General features: G+C 40.1%; 1 protein-coding gene across 1 annotated transcript in view; it reads right to left on the bottom strand.

Annotated features, from left to right (window-relative positions):
* Positions 1–24,190, bottom strand: part of TOX (thymocyte selection associated high mobility group box) — a 287,098-nt gene that overhangs the window by 140,839 nt on the left and 122,069 nt on the right. The window contains exon 2 of the mRNA XM_045007006.1: positions 2,072–2,137. Within this exon, the coding sequence (XP_044862941.1) occupies positions 2,072–2,137 (66 nt within the window). The remainder of the gene's footprint in view (positions 1–2,071; positions 2,138–24,190) is intronic.

Here is a 24,190-nt window from a genome sequence, read left to right as displayed (position 1 = left end):
ACAAAAGGAATTTGAAGTGCAAAGTTCAGCTTTCCAAGACCATTCATCACAATTTTGATGTCTAAACTTTATTTCACTTTGCAATATGTACTATTTTACATCATCTGAATTCTTTGATACTGAGGTTCGGGAAATATTAGGGAGCAAAGTTGAAATATGAAAAGATAATTATCTAGTTACCGTTCATAGTTTCCATAATTAAATGATAGAAATGTCATTTTTTATAAGATTTTTTTGTGGAAGATCAGATGATTGGAACTGAAACAAAGCACCTAGTAAACACATTCTGAAGCGTCATAAAAGATTAAAACGAGTATTGTTATTTGAAAACACTTCAGTTTAAATTATCCAAACTATGCACACACAAAGTATAAAAATATCAACAGAAGAAAATCATTCTAATGTATAATGTGAATTTCCAATCCTTTATTCAAAACTATTTAAGACAGACAATGATGCTCTGAAAGGTAGCAGCTGCTTTATAACAGCAATCATTCACAGAGTTTGTATTTCTACTGTTTCAAACAAATTCAATTAGCCCTTGCACTTCAAAACCCTTAAGGCATAAATGAGATGATACTAGGTTGCTTTAATCTAATAGTAATACTAAACTTGTCAGTACAGTTTTTGGATTAATGGTTAGAAAAAAATTAGTAATATAATTTTTCATTTTTTAATCAAACAATTCTATTCAAAACTACCTCTGGATCTTGGAGGGTTCTTTGCTGAATGAGTTCAATCATACAAGAATCTTAAATTTAAAGTTCAGTCTTCCAAAGACATTCTTACAGTAACTTCAACAGCAGGCAGGGAGGTAATGTGGTGGGAACATTCACATTTTAAAGATGGGCTTTTTGACTGATAATATAGCTCAGCTCACATAAAAGATAGTTAAAGAATGAAAGAGAATAAACCTATAAATTAAATTTGAGTAGATAAGCATGACTATCTAAAAATGCTTCTTTATAAAGACATTTAGCTTTATGTCAGTTTCCAAGACTGTTCATTCAACCTTGGGATTATACCCATCTACCCAATAGCTCATCTACTAGTCAAGATGCAAACAAACTAATTTTCCACTTAACAAGATATCTCCATGTAAGCCCATAGTTTTTGTCATGCAGAAGAGTATCAGACTGTCCACTATTTGAGATGGGTAGTGGGCTACTAGGATCACTATCCTGATTCTTTATAGCAATTCGTACGACTCCAGCTTAAATAATTGACCTGTGCTGCTGTCACTATGATTCACTGACACAGAACTGAAATGACTGAAATATCTGGAATGTAACAACAGAATCAGAATTCAAATTCTCCCTCAGCATATGACTGCATGCACCCACACACAGGTTGCTTTGCTTTTGTTTTTAAAAAGCAATGGCACTCCTTCAGTTTTACAAGCCTAAAATAAATTAAAATGAAATTAACTTCGATAAAAAAATTTCAATGTGTGGACATATGCCACATTTTAATGGTTCTGATAACTTACAAATTGTTCCTTGCAAATGCTCCGTAAAAAGGACTCAAAAATATTTTGAACAATTTAGACCATATTATACTCTTCTGACTGCAAGATAAACCCCAGCAGTAGATTTTGAGAGACTCGTTATGTTAACACTAATGGTGCAACCTTGGCAACATTCCTCAGCCATACGATTTCTGTTAAAAATGCAATTCTTCATCTACAACTGGCCTAAGAGTGATAATTAAAGCTATTTGCGATAGTGTAGCTTATAATGATTAACTTGTCTGCAGTCAGATAAACAAATAACCTGCACCTGTAAAGGCTTTATTTCCTGAAGGTAAAACAACTGTTTAGGAAAGATCATGCTGGCAAAACAGCTGCTTGCATTCTGGAGAGGAAACAAGGTAGTATCTCTCAACAAACGCCAACTCTGGTGTTTTATCAGCTCTATCTCATTAACTGGAAAGAAGGCTTAAATGCTTTGTTTATAAATTATGATTATTCCTGATTGCAGCAGTTACTGATAGTGCCACTCATTTGCAATGCAACTCTTTGGATTTGTTTAATTACAATTTGAAACAAGGCAGAGAAGATTAATTAACCCACCTGGCTTGCTGGCACATAGTCCTGGCTCGGCTCTGTCATACTCATATACATGTTGTCACCGTCAAACTGCGAATGAAATAATAGTAAACATTCAGCAATCTTGAATGTTTTTCAGCATCAACTGGAAAACAGTAGCCATAAAATAATATTATAGCCCAGTTTGGAAGACTTGTAATTGCATGTGTGCATCTTTTCTTTGATGTTCTTGTTGTCATCCTTATTGACCCTGGATGTCAGTGATTTGGAGTAATTAGTGTGCTAGTAATTACAGCAAGCAAGCAAGCAATGAATGGTTTCCTTTCATCTGCAATCTGTTTTAAAACAAAATGGCTCATTTTGTGCACCATGTATACATTCTGCTGTTGGTTGCAATGAAGTACTAAGCGAATTGCACAGTTTCTGACAAGAGGAAGATGATAATGGAAAATGTACTAAAATGCATCTTAATGGATTCTAACTTTACATTTTGATCAAGAACAAGTTTGGAAGTTTCAAAACAAATTAAAATCCACCTTATTGAAATGTCTCCAAATCAGAAATTAAGAAGAAGGTGCTTAAGCAAATTTCAGTCATTTGAACATCTGAAATACAGAACTTACAAAACTGGGTGGCATTATTGGACAGTGTGCTTGATGTGTAAATAAAAATGAATACGAACAAACATAACTCTGAAATTACCCTTCAGTAAATTATAACAAATAAAATTAACGGAATTTGTGTGCAAACTGATTTTTCTTCTTTTAAAAATAGAATTAGATATAACAAAAACAAGACTGAGAGAAGCTGATTAGGAAGGGAAGGTCTGCATGGAATGAAACAGCTAGAATATAAGGCTGGTCAGGTATCACCACAAAAAAGCACGAGACTACCTTTTTTGTACTATGTAATCTGGACACTGTGCCCACAGAACTCTCTTCATACTCTTTCAAATGTCTGTGTCAAATTTACAGGGTGAGTAATTATAGTCCTAATATGCAATCTAGAGTTAAGAGAAACCTTTCCAAGCCTTTGGAATAGATATGGAGAGCTACAGGAATGCTCATCCCTCAATCATCAACTGAGAATTTCCAGCTGTTACTAGGTCTGTTTAAAATAACTTTCACCTGACCCCATCTGTGCATACTCAGAGTGACATATTTTGGAAGTGGGCCATTATTTTGACGATGCGGCAAAAAAGAGTGGCAAGTTACATAAGGTGGAATTAAAAAAAAAATGTTCAGCTTTGACCTTACCCTATTCCTACCAAAGACAGTAGGATCTACTCATTGACTTCTGTGAGAGCAAAGTAGGCCAACCCTGACCATTTTTGAAAATCCTACCTGTAATACACAGTACATCCACAAGGTCATAGGGAGGTATCCTGAACAACACATCTGTGGTCTCACAGAAAGTAAAGACTCCAGTACAAAAGTGCCCCAGGAAATATAACATCCAAAGTTTCACTAGAATTATGAGCTAATTGGGTTGTTCATAGTTAGGACAAAATCTTTTCAGCCTATAGTTTGTTTACAAACTGTTCCCTTCAACTAATCACTAGTCATTTGTAGTGTGCAATTGGGCAGAGTGATATGGTGGTGTTTCTGCCGGATTAGGTGGATGAAACTTTTAATGCTAGAGAACAACAAATGAAAAATAGAAAAAATTTAAAGTAGGGTATAACATGCTGGGTTGAATTTTCAGATGAATATTCCTGAAACGTCACAAAATTTCTAAACGTTTCGAGACTTATTATTCTCCACAAAGACGCAGGAATTTTTGAATATTCACAAATACAAACAACAGAAAACAATAGCTGGAGATTTTATTGGCAAAAATATTTATGATTTTTAAAAATATATTTGGCCCACTCTGTTTGCTGGACATATGTGTAGTATATCGCTCAATATATCCAGAGTCTCACAAGATATGTACTTTTGCAGCACATCTGTTATAAGAACATATCTGACGCACATGCTACAGCACAGTCTAACAGTACAGAAGCAGACTGAGTATGTGCCCATACTTGCAACTAATCATAAATACAAAGGAGTACTCAACAGCTAAAAGATTAATGGCTTGAGCACATGCCCAGAAAAATGCCACTACCCAATACATTCAAATAAGGGAAGGGTTAAAAAAAAAGTCTTTCTAAAAGCTGGGAAAACAATTTTACCAGATGGGCCCATTTTACTGATGAAAAGTTTGATCCTGCAGGATCCTACCCTACAGTACTGAGTGACTTCATCACCCTCTGATTTTCATAGGAATTGAGGGCACTCAGTAAGTTGCAGGACAGAGCCCTAACCCCATGGAAATCAACATTACCTTTAACATTACATAACTTCACCATTTGTTATGTATTATTTTATAGCTCATGGATATCTTATATGCATGAAAGCATGCATGCATGTTACACCACACACACATCCTTCACCAGCACAGCTTAACTCAGAAAGTGTCCTACTTTTATCTAGCTTTACAGCTGGATTGATTAGGCACAAGGAGTCAAGTGACTTGTCCAAGGTCACACAGTGAGTCAACAGATCAGCTAAAATCTGACCCAAAGACCCTTCAGACTACAAGATCTTTGTTCCAGCTTGACCAAAATAGTCTTGTTTTACATATCACACTAAACCTACAAGAACTTTTCCTAAACTTCTCTGCCTTCTTCCACAACTGCTGTGATTTGATTGCAAATGTGCATACTGTGAAGACCTCAAAGCACCATTTAGAATGTGGATGTTTTTGTCCAGCTATAACATGAAAAGCAAAGGAAGGCAGCTAACTGAGCCAGCTTTTAAGCAACCTATATGTGAGACATATTTATTATGTAATATTTCATCTAAGATTTATACTTGGCTCTGAAATCCATTGGTACTATTAAGGGAAGATTTCAAAACCATTAATTTTAATGTGTTAAAAGTGAATGCTAATACAATATCTGATATATAATAACAACTATTCCTCACAACATTTCTTTTCATATTGAAGTGGTACTGCATGAGACATTTGGGTAAGAGCAAACTAAGAACAGTATAGCACACTACTATGAAACACTATGACACCTAGAACAGTAACTAATATATTCAGAAGCACATCAATGATTATATTTATTTAAATGATTTTTATTTAAATGATTATAAAATAAAACATACATAACTTCCATCCCAGTTATGACAATGAGATGGTCAGCTGGAATTTCCATTGTACAGTACCGAAGGTAGCTTCTTTTCAGACACATGTGGCATAATATTTGAAATATCTCACTGCTATTACAAAATGCAATTTGTATACAAGTTAGGAACTCAATTACACCTGTGCATTAGCTGGGCATTACTGATAGAAGAATGACATCAAGGAGAGCCATTTGGAACCTTCTACTTCCGTCCAGAGTCCTAAAGCTATTTTACAATGCTAATTATGAAGTAAAAGCAGCAAAGAGTCCTGTGGCATGTTATAGACTAACAGACGTATTGGAGCATGAGCTTTCATGGGTGAATACCCACTTTGTCGGATGCATGAAGTAGGTATTCACCCACGAAAGCTCATGCTCCAATACGTCTGTTAGTCTATAAGGTGCCATAGGACTCTGCTGCTTTTACAGATCCAGACTAACATGGCTATCCCTCTGATACTTGAATTATGAAATAGTAAGAGTCAGTCATATTATTATTCATTATTTATACAAAACCTTAAATGTACATCAGTTTTTTGCATAGAAAAAACTATGTCTCAAACGCATTATAATTAAACTTGCAAAAAACAAATACACTAAATGATGACAGCTTTCAGAGTGGTAGCCATGTTAGTCTGTATCCGCAAAAAGAAAGAGAAGTAATTATGGCACCTTAGAGACTAACAAATTTATTGGGGCATAAGCTTTCGAGGGCTAAAACCCACTTCATCAGATGCAGCCCACGAAAGCATATCTCCAAATAAATTTGTTAGTCTCTAAGGTGCCACAAGTACTCCTTGTTCTTTTTTTTAGTAACTGATGAGACATTGTTGATGAGGGCACCAACCTAAGACACCAATGTAAAAAGGCTTCATCAAAGAAGTTAACTTCGAGGAATTTGGAGGAAAAGAAAGAAGGTTCAAGGGATATAAGAAATTGGGAGAGGCTGCAAAAATTACACGGTAGCAGCAGGGCTGGTTTCTGGGGCAAATGATAATGATGGTCACCCTGGGCACCAACTTCTGGGGCTGCCAAATTGATATCCAGGGGATGAGAGGGGAGATGCCAAATCGAGGTTGTTGGGGTTTTCTGGGGAGGGGAGGCCAAAACCATTTTCCATCCTGGGCAACAAAATGCCTACGGCTAACCCTAGGGTAGCAGGAAATAAAGCAGGAGGTCAATAATGGAAAAAGAAGACAAAGGGAATGTATGCAGCAAGAGGAAACAAAAGCCATGACATTTCCCACGCTTTGTCACTTTATGGATTTGGAAAAGATTCATGTGAAGAAGTTGGGGGGTTGCAGGTGTGTTTGGCAGTGGGATCTGGCCACTTTTTGAGACTTTTGAGAAGGTGTAGCAGCCAGAATGTCAGAATGGGGTGCTTTTCAGGGATGGTTTGCAAACTGTGGGGAGATGGGATCAGGTTGGGTCCCTTTGGTGATGTTGGAGAATGGGTTAAAAAGCTAACCTGGGAGTTGTACTCCTGCCTCAGATGCAGTTCAATACAACTCACGGGACATTTGTGGGAAGTGTTGGCAGCATACCCATTCTCATCCATTCCCCACCAGAAAACCCTGGAAATTGTCCCAGATGCTCTATGGTAACAGCGAGAGGATTAAACTTAGGTATATACAAGAGTCAGGAACATTACTGCTTGGGGCAATACATACAGATGAGAAACCAAGCTTCACACAGGGAGGGTGTTGGCATTCTTACCTGAGTGCTGTTCCTGGACCCTGCTCAAGGGATTCAGTCTTCCACATTTACCCTCAGCTAGTAAGTGTCCATTGCATCTAAGGTCTGGTCTACACTTCCGGGGGGGCGGGGGTCGAACTAAGGTACAGGACTTCAGCTACGCGAATAGCGTAGCTGAAGTCAAACTACCTTAGTTTGACTGACTTACCCGTCCAGACGCGGCGGGGTCGAACTCCGCGGCACCAAGTTCGACTCCGCCACCGCCGTTTGCGGTGGTGGAGTTCCGGAGTCGACCGGAGCGCGTGGGGAGTTCGAACTATCGTGTCTTGATTAGACGCGATAGTTCGAACTCCGAGAAGTCGAACTCACCGCGTCGACCCGTGCGGTAAGTATGGACCTACCCTTACACTCCATCACTCTCCCTCAACCTACTCTGGCTGTTGGAAGAGAGAAGGAGCTTTCTCCCTGTGTCAACCCATACCCCATCTCAGAGCCTACTAGCTCCTTGGGGGGGGTGAGGGTTTTCTTTGCTACTTCACACCTCTGCCTCTCTCCTCGCTTTGTGATTCCTCTGCTGCAAGAAGGTGGGGGTGATTCTGTTACTCATTTCAGCCCTCATTTTTGGCTCCCCTCCTCAGTGAATAACCTCTGCGCCTGCCTCCATCGCTGCTCTTAGCTTTCACAAACAGGAGCAGAATAAACTGAGCTGGTGCTTATTGATTTTACTGCTGCCCAAAAGGAGCTGAAAAACAGCAGTAAAAACTGGCAAGGCTCCTGCTGTTACTGTTATTTGTATCATGATAGTGCCTAGATGCCCTAACTAGGATCCGGGCCCCATTGTGCTAGGTGCAGTACAAACACTAAGAGATACCCTTCCCAAAGAGCTTAAAATGTAAATAGAAAAGATAGACAAAGGATGAGAGGAAGGAAGTGCTGTGATACCCATTTTACAATGAGTTACCAAGGCACAGAGAGACTAAAAGGAAAGGGGCATAGAAAAGATACCTCATACAGTAGATTATAGCTATTGTGTGTTAGTAAACTCAGTTATTATGTGAAAGCTTCTGGACCTGGTGTCTTGACTTCTCCAAAATACATTACAGATTTTCTGAGCCTATGCCTCTAGTCATGCTTTCTAACTATGAAAACTTCCACCAAAGATTGGAAGTGAATTATTAATTTAAATCTATGCTCAAATTGTACCTTTAAATCACCTTTGTACCTTTAGATCTTTCTTTGAGAGTGTGAACACTTTTCATTGTGTTTTTAAGCACAACGGTGTAAAACTGCATAAAAGATGATGTATAATCCACTAGTGATTTATATATAATTTTAATATTTGTGGCTTGTAGATATTGTTGTTAACCTGTATTACCAAAAATCCACTAATCCTGAAAAAGCTTTAAAACTAGGTTTTAAAAACAAACAAACAAAAAAACAAATGCAGTCAGCATTGTTTGAGGATGCTTAATGACAAGTGACGTTCTCTGTTACTAAGAGATGCCATAATGAGACTAAAGCAAAGATGGGATGCAAACAGAAATCATCAAACGATTATGCTAAAGGAAAGGCTGATCTTGTTATGGAAACCATTAAAGATAAAAACAGAATTGCTCTGTAAATGCGACATTATTGCACTTTTGAAAAATGATCCTCATGGTACACTGGTAAAATATTCTAATGGCAGATGTGACAGAGTGGGGATATGTCAGTATCAAAGTGTAAACTCCATTTTGAATTATGAACTCCATTTTGTATTATGTGCTGAATACATGTCTGAACTTGCCCAAGACAGGTTATTGTAATACATTGCAGAGAGGCACCTTACCCAGGAAACGTGTTTGAAATCTCACCTGAAGGACCATCACAGTGAAGCCTTCTGGAGGTCAATCTAAGGCCATCAACTGTGACTGTCCTTCAACTACTGCCCCACTCCCCAGTGTTTTTTCTACAAAGGGGCCTCCAGGAGGAGTCAACATGACAGGGGGAGTGAGCTGGAGTGCCCCAGAGGAACAATGGCAAAAGGAGGCAGATATTTTAAAAGGAGATTTAAGAGCAGGATGCTGCTCTGAGCCGTGGGCCAACCATCATCACACATAGGATATGCAGCAGAAAGAGGGTAAAAGATACTTGCCTAGCCTAAACTGCCAACAGACCTTGGACTCTAAAACAAAGAGTGAAATCAGATAGGGGAGGGTGCGTCTCAGAACTTTAGTTATTTTGCAAAGATCTGTAACTCTCTAATGCTTTTAAGAGTAAAGTCTTTGTGATTAAGAAATTCCTTTGCTAAGCTTGTGTTCTTTGCTTGCCAGCCACACTGTTCTCACAGATGTTACACTAGAAGCTTGGACCTCTCACAGCCTTGGTGGAGCTCTGCAGGAGTGTGTGTAAGTGATTAGGTGACTTGGGTTGGAGGCACTGGTTTCAGGGTCTAGAGCAGATGGACTGTGGAGTCCCATGCACCAGGGAAGGAAGGGTATCAGACAAGAGATTAGAGCCTGGGAGTGTGCCCTATAGACCCTGAGCTAGAAACAGTGTCAACTCTGTCCAGAACCAGTTGATTTAGAAGCATATGGGACCCAGCAATTGCATCCACTCACAACAGACTGGTGACCATGCAGAGTGGTACCAAGTCAGGTTGTAACAGCACACATTTTCAAATCTTTATGAAAGGATAATTTTCAATGCAAACAAATTTTGAAAAAAAATCGTTAAAGTCTTCTAAAAGCACACAATTTCTGCCACATCCACTCATAAGATGTATTATCATTTCACTGGTGACTTGTATAATTGTTTAGATTTTCTTCAGTAGTATACCTAGACACTATGTTTAAGTTCTCCAGGCTTTTTTCTAACTTATTCCCCAAACTAACTTGCTATTTATTGCTCTCACTATGGGAAGGGGTGGAGTCCAAGTGTCTGCTGAGTCCAAAACAAGGAAGTGTACATTTTCAAGCATGCAGATTACATATCTAATACACCATGGTGACTCCAATCTGAATGATTGCACCACAGCTTTTATATTTCCAGTACACTTAATAAAGGTCAATGTAGAAGTGAACAGAGGGTGTTGTTCTGCTTTGAGCCTGCATGTGTCAATACCTGACAGATCCTTGAAGTTGTTAGTCTCCATACAGAGCACTGAAGATGCGTTACTGAGCACAGCAGGCTAGTTGAGACTGACAGAAGGATGGCAAAGTCCAGACATAGCGGAATGTATCAAAGACAGCACAAGCAAGAATGGGGTACTATATAAGTTTTTTGTGTAAATGTATACAGAAAACAGTGGGCATGCAGGGATGAACTATGAACTACCTCAATTGGTCTCCAGCGCCCTTTAACCTTGAATGTTAAATAAAAAAGAGCCCTGCAGTCTTGAATCACTTGATAAACTATTTCTTGCATCTAGAGCACCTGTTAAATATGCAAACAGAGAGTGCAGTGGCAAAGGCTTGTGTTGTTATTTTACTCAACACAAACTGAATTATAGATGTATCCACCCACAGAGAGACTTGAACCACTGAAACTAGACTTTTTTTCCCCCATAATAGTTGAGTAAAACTATTATACTTTGGGGCTTCTGACCTTTTCAAAACCCCAAAAACCTGGCCACATCCAGGATCGGGCCTGATTCTGCACTACTGAAGTCTATGGTCGTGAGAGTAGAATCAGAGCCCTACAGAGATAACTTCCCATTTTCACTGTCAGTGTAATTTTAGTGAACATCCATTTCTGTCCTCTTTCCTCTGGACCCTTTCTTAAGTGGGACATTGTGAAAGAAAAGGTAAAAAAAAAAGAAAAATTAAAAATCAAAGATAGAGGTGATGGGAAGTACACACAAGTAACTATGCAAAAAACACAGCTACCTCTATTAGCTTCCACAGCAGAATAGTGGCTCCTTAGACCTTACAGAATGAACTCTGCACAAATTGGACAAAATTATACCCTGGCATGACTTCAATGGGAGCCAGGTGCATGGACCCATGGACAGAATTTGGCCCACTGTGTTATTTATGGAGAAAGCAGAGGATATACAGATCCTGAGGAAACACTTAAGAATACTTCTCAAACTGCTTCTAGTTTATGCATAAGAGAAACACGGAAATAAAGTGGACTAAAACAAAACAGTACATAAGCAAAACTCAACCATTTCCCCAAAGAGCCTTATTATACCACTGAGAGGCTTTAGAGTCAAATCAGAGGTAACCATAGCTAGGTAAGCGGAGGGTCCTGCCTACATATTCTCAGCCACCTGTACAAAAGATGAGAGAAAAGAAGATTATGGAATTCCTTTAATTCTGATTTTAAGAAACTGAATACGGGCTTGATCATACAAGGTGCTGATCATGCCCGATGCAGCCAGGCACTTAAGCACATACATAACTTTAAGCATGAAAATAACTCTGTTGAAGTGAAAGGGGTTACTCATGTAACATACTCAGGTATGTGCTTTAATGTTAGGATCAGGCCAAAGTGCTCAGAGTTTTGTCAGCTCACACCCTAATTCCATAAATATGTGCAAGCCTTGCAGGCTAGAAAATACCTTAAATTTCTGGTAATCAAATTATTTAGAACACTTGAGTTCATATTTATGTGCAGTGTAATTTTCAAGGGGCTAGATACCACAAATAATTGGTAATTGATCCTTTCTAGATGGCTGGTTCAAATCTGGCCAGGCTGGTTATAACCAAATTTAATCACTATCACACAGTTGCTCCAGAATAAGATGTCCACATGGCGAGGTTTTCATCTATTTGTTTGTTCTTAATAATATTTCAACAGTTCTACTCTTGCACTGAAATCACTTGTACTGCTACTTTTTGAAACAAATAGTTAAGGGTGTTCTATATGCCTTCTAAGCTGAAATTTGACCTTCAACATGGTAGGTCATGTTATGAGTTAAATATCCCATGCCATCTTTTATTTATAATTTGTGATGATGTATAATTTGTTACACCTATCGTTCATTAAGAAGACTGTGACAATACTGTACTTATTAGATGTGTTGTTTTCTCTTTTTTTAAAAGACCCCTGCATACAAGTATTTTTCTATTTTCCCTTAGTTACAGAGGCAAAGAGTCAAACACCAAGCTATAGTTTTACCTGTCATCCTTTTCCCAGAATGCTTTAAAGATGACAGCTATTCATCTCCTCCTCTTTTCCATCCCCAATAATGGGAGCCTCTCTCACTGCAGCTTATCGTTTTTCCAGGTCAGAACACTCTGGACCTATAATAACTGTACATTTCTCACAGTGAATCAGCTAGAAGAAGTTGCTCAAACCTGGTGTAATCAGCACCTTGGCTACTATCTTCCCAAGGGGCCAACCACGTGACAAAGAAACATACATATTAGCACTGGAAGGAACCTCCTGAGTAATCGACTCTGTCCACAGCATCGTCACAGAATAATTTTCACACTCCCTAAGGCACTCTCACTTTCACTGGGCTGGGGCAGAGGGCTGGGGTGAGGGAGATGGTGAGGGCTCTAACTGGAGTGTAGCCAGAAATGAGGGGTTCAGGGTACAGAAGGGGGCTGTGGGTTGAGGCAGAGGAATGGGGTGCAGGAGGAGATACGGGCTCTGGGTTGGGGGTGCGGGCTCTGGGGTGGGGCTGGGGATGAGGGGTTTGGGATGCAGGAGGAGGCTGCAGGCTGGGGGGTGGGGCTGAGGGATTCAGAGTGTGGGAGGGGGCTGTGGGTTGAGGCAGGGGATTGGGGTGTGGGAGAGGGTATGGGCTCTGGGCTGGGGATGCACGCTCTGGGGTGAGATGGGGGATGAGAGGTTCATGGTGTGGGAGGGGGCTCTGGGCTGGGGCAGGAGGTTGGGATATGCGGGGGTGAAGGCTCCAGCTGGGTATGCAGGCTCTGGGGCGAGCCCAGGGATGAGGGGTTTGGGGTACAGGGGGGGCTCCAGGTTCAGGGGGGCTCAGTGCTGGGGCAGGGGCTTGGGGTTGAGGCGCAGGCTTACCTCGGGCGGCTCCTGGTCAGCAGCGCAGCGGGGCTAAGGCAGGCTCCCTGCCTGTCCTGGCTCTGCGCTGCACCCCAGAAGCAGCCGGCAGGTCCAGCTCCTAAACAGGGGGGCCAGGAGGCTCCATGTGCTGCTCTCACCCCCAGGCACCGCCCCCCCTGCTCCCATTGGCCACAGTTCCTGGCCAATGGGAGTGCGGAGTCAGTGCTCGGGGCAGGAGCAGCGCATTGAGCCCCATACCCCCCCCCCCGCCTAGGAGCCGGATCTGCCGGCCGTTTCCGGGGCTCAGCGCGGAGCCAGGACTAGTGGGGACTAGCCTGCCCTAGACCTGCAGCATTGCCAACCGGACTTCTAACAGCCCAGTCGGTGGTGCTGACCAGAGCCGCGAGGGTCCCTTTTTGACCGGGCATTCTGGTCGAAAACTGGATACCTGGCAACCCTATCCATAGTGGTCTCCCTGCTAGCCGTCTGAGGTAATGCGAGGGCATAATCAGTGAATCTATAACCAAGTGGATCCATGGGCTTTACCCTGCATATATGAACTGCATAGTGGGCCATAGATAATTCTACTGATTTGAAACTGTAGTAACAGCCATACGCAGGCTGTGCAGATGCTCTATATCCATCCCCTGGACATAGAGGATTCTGCTCCTAAGCCCTCCACCCCTTACTCCTTGTTGCACACTTTGTGCAGGTATGGTGTCGAATCCTTGGAATCAGGTGCTGATGGTCTTAGGGGGCCCAATACAATAGTGAGTCAGTGGAAATGCAGGAGTGTATCTTGACAGGAACATACACAACAAAGCAACTACATTAATTGCATTAAAATGACAATATAATGCAACTTATTAATCTTACTGTGTTAATTTTATAACAATTTTAAAGAGCTAATACAAGTTTAAAATTTAATACAATGTGATTAAATGTAAACTACTTTGATAAAGCTGTTCTTATAACGTTTTTATGATGTAAAATGGTTTCTTATTAGCTGTGGATACTGCATTTTCCCCACAGTATAAAAATATGTCCTTCTGTTTTACCCTATCGCATCACCATTTTTGTTTTAGTTCAGTGATCACAGAACTTAGCCAGATACTTTATCCATTTTATTAATCAATTAAAGTGCTTTATAATACTAATGTCACAGAAATTATGCCTTATCCTTTTGTGCCCCATATTATATTCTCTCACCTCTCTATACAAACTACTGTATTATTAACATACCTTGCTCTTGATCTGATATTCTGCTAAGAAAATTACCATCATCTTCTATAACTAAGAACATTAAGCAAGTGCACATTAAAGTTGAAATAACTGGACTGAATAATTTTTAAAATGCTCTGTGTGTTGCTGTGGAAGACTGAAATTATACAAACATTTTTTAAGCTATGGGGCCCAATTCCCCTCTGTTGCAGCCCCACTCATGGGTCTGCATAAACACGGCTATTGTTTGGTCCCTAATGTACAATGTTTATAGTTAATTATTCTTAAAGAGCCAAATTCTACTCGAAATTACAGTGGAATGAATCTGGAATAATACCACTTAAATTAATTTAATCCTCTATTTCTATGGTCAATTGAAAAGAGGGAGTAGAGGAAGGTGGGGGGAAATGTTCTTCTCTAATTTGCAGACTTCCAATCCCAAGGCAGGCAACAAGGTAATGTAGGTGTAAATAAAAACAACATTTGATCCTCTATATTTTTTCTTTAAAAAGCAAGCATAAAATTTGTTGAATTCAATGGTAAACATGCATGTGGAAGTATGCAGAAAAAATATGCCCATGATTAGAATCAAGTTTAGAATGAAACATCTCTTTACACAAATGGTGCCTGATTTACTGTTGCGTTACTCTAGATCAGTGGTCACCAACCTGTAGAGCATGATCGACTGGCCGATCCTGGAGCCTCTGCCAGTCGATCGCGATCTCTGACCGCTTAAAGTCCCACAGCGCAGTGGGGCTAAGACAGGCTTCTTACCTGCCCCAGCCCCACTCTGCTCCCAGAAGTGGCCAACATGTCCCTGTGGCCCCCATGCGCTGCTCCTGCCTGCAGGTACCACCCCCATAGCTCCCATTGGCTGAGAATGGGGAACTGCAGTCAATACAGAGGCAGTGCTTGTAGGCAGGAGCAGCGTGAGGAGCCACATGCCCCCCCAGCGGGCCGCAGGGGTGTGTTGGCTGCTTCTGGGAGTAGCGTGCTGCCAGGGCAGGCAGGGAGCCTGCCTTAGCCCTGCTGCACCGCTGACTTGGAGCTGCCCAGGGTAAGTGCTGCCTGGCAGGAGTCTGCACCCCGAACCGCCTCCCGTACCCCAACCCCCTGCTCCAGCCCTGACCACCCTCCTGGAGACAGCACCCCATACTCTCTCTGCACCGCAGCACTCTGCCCCAGCCTGGAGCCCCCTCCTGCACCCAAACTCCCTCCCGGAGCCCACACCCCTCACCTCCTCCTGCACTCCAACCCCCTGCGCCAGGCTCATCCCGGAGACCCCAGCCCAGAGCCCACACCCCCTCGCGAACCCCAACCTCCTGCCCCAGCCCAGTGAAAGTGAGTGAGGGTGGGGGAGAGCGAGTGATAGAGAGAGGAGGGGATGGAGTGGGCAGGACGGGGCCTCAGGGAAGGGGCGAGGCCTCAGGGAAGGGGCAGGGTAGATCCTGCATTGCACTTAAATTCAAAAAGTGATCTTGTGTGTAAAAAGGTTGGAGACCGCTGCTCTAGATTTATGTTGGTGTAATTCTGCTGATTTCAAGCATAAGTAGGAGATTAAATTCTACTTAGTTGAAATTAAACTCTACTTAGTTTCACTTACTAGCAGTTTAGTTTCTTCTGATTTTAAGGAACGCTGTTAAAGGTGATCATGTCTGTTTGGTGATATTCTTCTAACAGAAGTGTTAAGAGGCTCCAGGAATTTGAAAGGGCTAAATTCTTAATAGAGGAATTCATAAAGATCTAGTCGTGCAGCAGCACTGTTTCTCCCTGAGCTCTACAAAAAGCAACTACATTTCTTGCAATACTCTTTCCTTTTGTGTAAGCACCTGCAGGTTAAAGTTAAAAAATAATTGCAGAAGACAAAAAAATGTATGTCAATAGATACATGTTTTGATAGGAAATTAATTTTGTGTTTAAATCAATGGTTTGAAATTTTAACTATTGCTTTGGTATGAATAAAGTGATTCATTTTCCAATGGTTTTATTTTTCCAGCTTATTAGTGATATGCAACTTAAGTGTTTTACATGTCTAATAGTAATTCAGTGTTTGCAGTTCAGAACAGCTTTTAGGTGTGTGGGCTCTTAGGCTATTTCTACACTACCACGGTAAGTCGACCTAAGTTACGCAACTCCAGCTACACGAATAACATAGCTTGAGTTGGCATAGTTTAGGTCGACTTACTGCGGTGTCTACACCAAGCTGGGTCAAGGGGAGACACTCTGCCACCGATTTACCTTACTCCTCTCGTTCCCGGTGGAACACCGGGTTGACCAGAGAGTGCTCTGCTGTCGATTTAGTGGGTCTTCACTAGACCCGCTAAATCAACCCCTGGCACATCAATCACCGGAGTGTCGATCCCGCGGTAATGTAGACAAAGCCTTAGGAACACAGGGCTGGAAGGAACTCCAGTGTTCTAACTATTGTTCTGTCACAGGCAATCTTGTCATACAATCCCTCATAAATTTATCAAGCTCTATCTTAAAACTAGTCAGGTTGTTTGCCCCCACAACAGTCACCACATTGACTGAAAGCTGAATAAGTATTTTATACATTACAGTGCATTGCTGGAGAGCTTTGTTAACACAGAGCAATGTGAATTATGTAACTGATTTTATTTCTTTTTGTTAAACACAGCACATTGGAAATGTATAACCAGGTCCTTTCAGGAATACAAAGTATAAGCAATGTCATGTAATATGCTACAACAGGTAATTCAGTGTTTTAGACAGGATTAGCCAACAGATTTATCAAGCAGCCTCTAAGGAAAGCAGAGTTCAAGTCTGGGCTCATCAATAATACATAAATAAACTAAACAATTAGGTACAAAGTGGCTATCTTGTCAGACAACTTATTAACCGATAAATGATACACTCAGTGCAGTGAGTGTAAAAAGGAGAGATATGTAAAGATAGAGAAGGAAGACTGGAAAAGGAGGAAGAAAGCTGTTGCACTTTCTAGTGCATTTGTGGAATTAGCATTCCTCTAACTCATCATGCTATGTAGGGTTTGGAAACCTGTGGATTATGTTTGATATATTATATGTACTGCAATATCTAGGCACGAATGGGGTACACAAAGGATATGGCAACAGCTTTTACTTGGATTTACTTCACTTCTGTCAGTTTAAGATTGGATATAAGTTTGTATATGTTACTTTGTTTTCTAACCAGAAATATGAAAAATAAAAATATACTCAATTTTTCCACCAGATGCCTAATATTAGAGCATCAGTTTCAAACACCTGACAGGCAAAGTTTATACAGCAAACTACAGCTGCATCTGAGTTATAATGTCACTGCTGGGCATTGCTGTAATTCAATACGCACAATGGGAGATGTCTTTTTCTAGAAAAAAGTCTGGATATAAATATAAAGAAACTTACACTCAAGTTTACTCTTTAGTTAAACAGTCTTCAAAAGAAAATGTAGTTTAGTAAACGTGTAAATGGAGCGACTCATTCATTCTTTACCAAATAACTACATATTCTGTAGGCAGATTTTAATTTCCTTTGTTGCACTGGATTGCAATGTCCAGGGGGGAAAGGAGATGGTTGAACACTGACAAATGGAAGATTTTTTATGATTCGCTTGGGTTTCTGAGAACAAGTTAGCCAAAAAAACCCTTCACGTCTTTGTAACTTCCAGAACTCAGAACCCCTAAACACTAGGGTTTCAGCATTTAATATAATATATTTATTATAATATAATATATTTAACATAATATATTTATACACCACCTTTCATGAAAAAGTATACCAAAATACTTTACGAACACTGGCTCAAATTCAGCTGAGTACATGCAACTCCCAATGACTCCTACAGTTATTGTGTGTGGACGAAGAGCAGACTTCAGCCCTTACACTGAAATACAAACTTTACAAATGGATAAAGAAATCCATCACTGAAATGCAGCCACTTCCAGCATGAAAAATAGAGACTATTCGATAACGCATTCCACAGCAACTTAAGACAGGAAGTGATGAATATTTTATCAAACTGAATGTGTAATTTGGATGGTAGATAGGGATTAACCTCCTACTCTTGCAAATATTGCCTTAATCACAAATGGTGATCAAGATATTGATTTCATTATCATAACCTCACTGGATTGGGATTTTCAAAAGCATTCAATTTTGCCTTAACTCTGGTCTCACTGAAGTCAGTAGTAAAACTCCCATTGATTTCAATGGGAGGAGAGTTAGGACAACACTGAGTACCCTTGAAGATCCACTCTTATGTCCCTGGCCACACACTGGAGAATTGGTTTAGTATTGACTCAGAGGGAAGAGGTCTACCTATTGTATCACTAATACAGTTTCCTGTAACATCTATGATATGTATGCTTTGGAGGTCTTCTGACTCAGCCAACCCTTGCAGGGCACAGCTGATGCAATCACAGCACATAGTGGTGTGGTGATAGACCACACTGAAAATTCAGAAATAAAAAAAACAACACAGTGGGATCAACTGCGTAAATTTTGTCCTTTGTTTTGGCAACAGAGCAATTTTGACCCCCAAACTCCTCAATGCCTACTGGCAAGAGGGGTTACAAGAATATTCTGATCCAGGCATGTACATTCTATCTCAACAAAGAATCTCATGAAGAGTTAAATAAAAGCCAGAGTCACATTGGTCATTTATATAATTGTGAAATGTACGTACAGATACTATGTAAGGAGTTATGTACGTATACTGAAAGTATGTTCTAAAGTCTGTATCAAGGCAAAGTTGACAAACAGGTTTTCTGTCAGACAAAAGAGGTTTATTCACCTGTCTCTCTGTTGGTCTGTAAATTAAGCACAATGGCTACACATCTACATATGAAGTCAACAGGCAGATGTGAAATCAACAGGGCAGCTGCACACAAGGGGCTATCTTCACTCAGAGCACAGACAGTGAACCTTAGGAATAAAAGTAGAAAGCAAAAAAAAAATCCCATCCCTAGGAAGTAATCTGGCAGTGCGATTACATTCATCAAAATGGGATCACAACCAGCCTTGGCTGAAATGCTGCAAAGGGCATTTGGGTTGACAAACTTCTTTAGACAGGAGGTTAGCTTGTTAAGTTTAGTTTCTAGAAAGTGTTTTATGATTTTGTTTTATATGTAACCCTTGTGTTTCCATTATCTTTACTCTCTACCTCTTAAGTCTTAAATCTTTGATAAACTTATTGTTCTTTTCACTATAAATATATCTCAGTGCTGCTCAGCTTTAAGCAAGAAGCTGATCCTGAGCTGAATCATGCAAGTTGGTGTGTATGCTCTTCCCTTGGGGACAGTAGACCTGGTATTTTTGTGAGTGTTCAGTGAAGAAGGGGCTGGATACTACAGAGGAATGCTTCAAAGGGGTTGAGGACTGAGTATATGTAATTTTAACCTGCAAGGCAAAGTAAGGGCTGGCATAGCCAAAAGGAAAGTGCTTTGGTGGCTCAGAGGCTGGTGGTGTCAGGGACCAGACACCCAGTTAAGCATAAGCAAGTCTCTTTCAGAGTAGAGGCTGGGGAAAGGAGTAACAAGGGAACTCACAGTCCTGTGTACCCTGAGTACCAACACAGCAATTGGCTGAGATGTAAGTTGAATGGGAGATATGCAAAGGTGGGGTGAAGCTAATCTTTGTACTCCACCAGTGATGTGCTTGCTCTGTCCCTCAAGGAGCTGAAATGGCAGTTGGGGATCAGCAGGGCATGGGGAAGCTCCAGCAGTGACCCTTTCCTCTGGCAATACCCCTAGATCAGTAGTACAGATTAGGATATGGTATAGTGCCTGCCGTGCCTGCTCTGCACCACTGGAGAATTCCCCCTGCATTGGAAAGACCCCACATGGCCTGTTATGCCAGCTCCGTAGCTAGATTCTGCTGGCAGTACAGCACAAAATGGCTGCTCCCACCCAAGAGTCCGTACTCCTGCTGTAGGAAAGAAGCAGTTTAGCACAATGTCTAATAAACAGAATAGATTTTAGAATTGCTACATGCTATTTTGTATCATATTTATGAGTTTTTGTGGAAACATGACATTCCTTGATGTATTTTGTATAAAACTTGATTTCACAGAGTGAGGCATTGAGTGATAAAAATGCAATTAAAGGCTACTTTGGCAAGTTTAAGCTGTGCGCTTGAATTTCTGTATATATAATTTTTGGACCCTTTTCACTTGATAGCCTGTGTGTGGACATACACACAGTCAAATAAAGGTAGCCCAAAAACTACACCTATAACTTCTGTCCTTTAAACATGAATGTAGGAAGTAATACTGTACACTTTAAAATTATGAAACTCAAAGTATTTTTGTTCAGTGAAGCTAAAGGAAATTGCTTACTCTGGAACCAAGAATGCAATGAAAAGAAAATTAAGCACTGGTCCTGAAGCTCAAAAACAGAGTAAATCGCTTATTTCCTCAAGCAGAAAGGGAGTCTAATTTTCCAGAATAAATTCACAGTAATATTAAAAAAACAAGAAGTATAGAAGTACAACTACAAAACCAAAAACTAAAACAAGAGGGACACATTAAAAGAAAATAAACAACAAGCTCTGGAAAATTCAAGTGTTAAACAACATTTTACATTGGTAAGTATAAAAGAGCCTGGCAAATTATCTCATTATTCAGAACTTTTGTTTGATCTCCAACTGCTTTTGACTCTGAAAATTCACTCCATCCAGAGCATTATTTTAATGGATCCAATTGGCCTACTGCAAGGAAATACTTTTCAATGCTGCTTTAACAATGTCCATGTAAAATATGAATTAAAATTAACCTTTCTTTTGGTTGCTGTAAATAAATGTGCAGTGCATACACAAAAAGAAAAATAATAAAATATAAGGTATAAGGTATCTCTTGAATATCTGTGTGTGTGAAAAGATTTTACAAAGACTTAATCCTTGAAAAGCTTCACTGAACCACTTCGCATGCTACAAACATTTTTTAAAGTGTTTCTTGGAGCCTTAAGGAGGGTTAATGCACTCTCAGACTATAATCAATGAAAACAGCATGATTTACAGAATCTATGCTCTTTGTCAAATTTAACCAGTGTATCACTGCACAGGATCTCTTTGCTGGCAGGAGCTTACTGCATGATGGAGATGCTGGAGTCCTTGTTACTCTAGTTGTACCTGGCAGGCTTTGCTGTATCTATACAATGATAAAATGAAAACTCTCAGGACAACCTCAGGCTATCTGTCTCTGCTGCTCAAACTACTGGATGTAGCTTTTTGTTGCTTATATAAAAAACAGCTGTTTTCAGAAATGAAATGAAACTAAGGCGAAGTGTGACAAGCAACTGTTACAACAAAATTATGTTATCAAAAGGCTAGCAGTCTGAAAAATAAAAATATTCCAAACTCTTAGATATTTAACAGTTAAATGACAATTTGCAGCTGATCCACCAGTCTTGCCTTCTCTCATACTGTGTCTGTGAGTGCACTACCATAATATGCCCAGTCATATCTATTTAGTAGTAATCTTCAATTTCAAAATGTGCATTTATAAAACAGAATATTTCATCAAGGTCATACACCGTCACTCTCTGCTCACAGGAAGAATTAATACATTGTCTCTAAAGGCTACATTTTCAAGTGATCTTTTGGAAATATAAATATTGCATGCACAAACTGGCATTTGCATATGCAAGCCAGCTGTGCATGCACAAATTTGGGGGCTGTCTTGAAGTCAGTTTATTCTTAACATTGTTACCCGTACGTACCAATTTAAATTTTGAAGGATCTCAAAAGGACATTACAAACTATGAGGTCTCCTCTTCCATGTTAGGGTTTCCAACTTTCCATGCACCACACATGCCATACAACACCTTGAGCCACACGAGCAGGTTGGCCCCGGAGGCGGTGGTGGCGGCTGCTGCTGTGCTACCGCCTTCCTTCTGCTTAGGGTTGCCACCTTTTCCACAGATCAAAAAGAACGAACCAGACATCAGGGCTTGTCAAATGGCATCTGGACACACAAGCCGAAACCCGGAGTGTCTGGGTGAAAACCGGACGGGTGGCAACCCTATTCCGTGTGTAAAGAGGTAGATATTGCACAAGTTGTTCAATATTCAGGAATGGAGAGAAGTGTGCTGAAATCTGCAGAAGCTGATCAGTGGGCCTATGGATCAACAATTCAGGGAACATGATTGGGAGGGAGAGAATGAGGACAGGGAAATGTCTGGTCTTCCTGACACCATACTTATAATGAGCAGAATTTACCATGTAACATACTATTGATGTGAAAACCTCGTTCCTTCGAGCAACCCAGGGAGGGGCCTGGACAGAACCCCTCTTTTTGCTTGTCCTCTGCCCTGGGCAAATCAAGGTGGAGCCTGGGCAGTTCAATGCACTTCCCAAGTGTGTGCAATGTTCACTTAGCCTACTGTTCACTTCAGAACAAAATGGAAACCTCTATGACAAAAATTTCCCTGAATAATGATTCTGCAAGACTTAAAAGTATCTGCAAGATGTACTTGGAAGTCTAAAATTTTGTACATTAAAGCAAGGCACCTTTTACAAAAAGGTGGGCATTCTAAGACTAAGTACAATGGAAGTCAGAACACAATTATCTAATACCAATGTCATAATTTAGAAGCTAGTAGTGAGGAAGCACTGTAAACATGTTTAAATATTCTGCAGTTTATATCCTAACACTTAAACTGCTGTGCAAATCTACAGGGGGTGACAAAACTGACAATAGCTCCCCCGTTTCCCCCTTCTTATATGGTTTTGTGTGTTCTGCAGTGGTAAATTATCTCCTACTTGACTCCCGTCCTCTTGCTAATATTGAGATAGGAGAGCAAGTCAAATACTACGTACATGTTCACAAGTAGATATTTTAAACCAGAAAAAGCCAAATAAGGCTTTAGAAGTAAAAGTAAGTGTGATTATTTCAAAATAAAATAAAACAAATGCATATCTCCTTTATGTTATGTATATCAAAACAGAGATTTGCTCCTACATAATCTGGTCATTCTGGAAGAAAAAAATAAAGAAAGGTACATGTTAGGACCTTTCACCCTAGTGGCTGAAGTATTTGTTATACTATTTATACTTGTACCATTTCACAAGCTTGTGGGTTTCTGCTGGGGGCTGGGATTTGTTTTAATTGGTTTATCCAAGTTGCTACATTTAGTATATTTGGCATTTACTCCTTTACTGGCCTTGCTCACTCCTTCCTCAGTGAGGGACATATTGTACCTTGTATCTGTGTTCAGAAAACGTTGCGTCCAACACCAGTTGGGGGTCAAACCCAAATTCCACTGTAGTTAACAAGAACAAATTTGACTCTAAAGTCACAATATGGTCGTAAATATGAAAATTAGTTTCTAGTCCAGCATGTGATTTGACCAATATTCCCCATACACACACTTTTGCTCTGGAGAACATGGGGGAAAATGGTATTCCACCTTCAAATGTTTTTAATAGAAAAGACTATGGTTATCATTATACTTTAAAAGGCTCACCGCTGCAACAAAAATGACTAATCAAAATTCACATTGGACCACACAGCAGCTTTCATAAGCTGTATTTATCGTTTAAGTCTCCCTTACATAACTACATGGATAATGAAATATATATTTAATCATGTAAAACATTTTTCACATTGTATTACTGACTTTCACTGACCATTTCAAAACTGCACCAATACACGTTGATATATTCTTTTGGGAAATATATTTTGTTTTATCTGAAAAATGTAGCCCTCTCAGCAAAAAGAATAAAAAAAATAGTATCATATTTATCCATTTCCTACACACAAAAGTTAACATATGGTATAATGCTACCATATGCTTGATTTTGTAACAGTAGACTTCTATTAGTAATGTTAGCAATTATTATTGCAGTAGTATAGTCCCTTGAAACAATACCTCATTAACCTTGAATATCTTTTAAACCCCCAAAGAAAAAATTACCAAAACCAGTCCATATTTCCAACGTCTGATGTAAACACAGTCTACTTAATATAAATGTAACAATGTAAAACAGCCATTATGATATACACTAACACAATGCAAGTATGTTATATCAGACAATGAATGTACCTAAAATCTAAAACCAAATTGATAGAATAATTCACTTTTTGCTGAGTTGATCAGGCTTCTTTTTACTAAGTCACAATAC

Source organism: Mauremys mutica, chromosome 2 (assembly GCF_020497125.1).
Source record: "Mauremys mutica isolate MM-2020 ecotype Southern chromosome 2, ASM2049712v1, whole genome shotgun sequence".
NCBI classification, from domain to species: Eukaryota; Metazoa; Chordata; order Testudines; family Geoemydidae; genus Mauremys; species Mauremys mutica.
The sequence above is the reverse complement of the archived record's forward strand: the minus strand, read 5'-3'. Positions and strand labels throughout refer to the sequence as shown.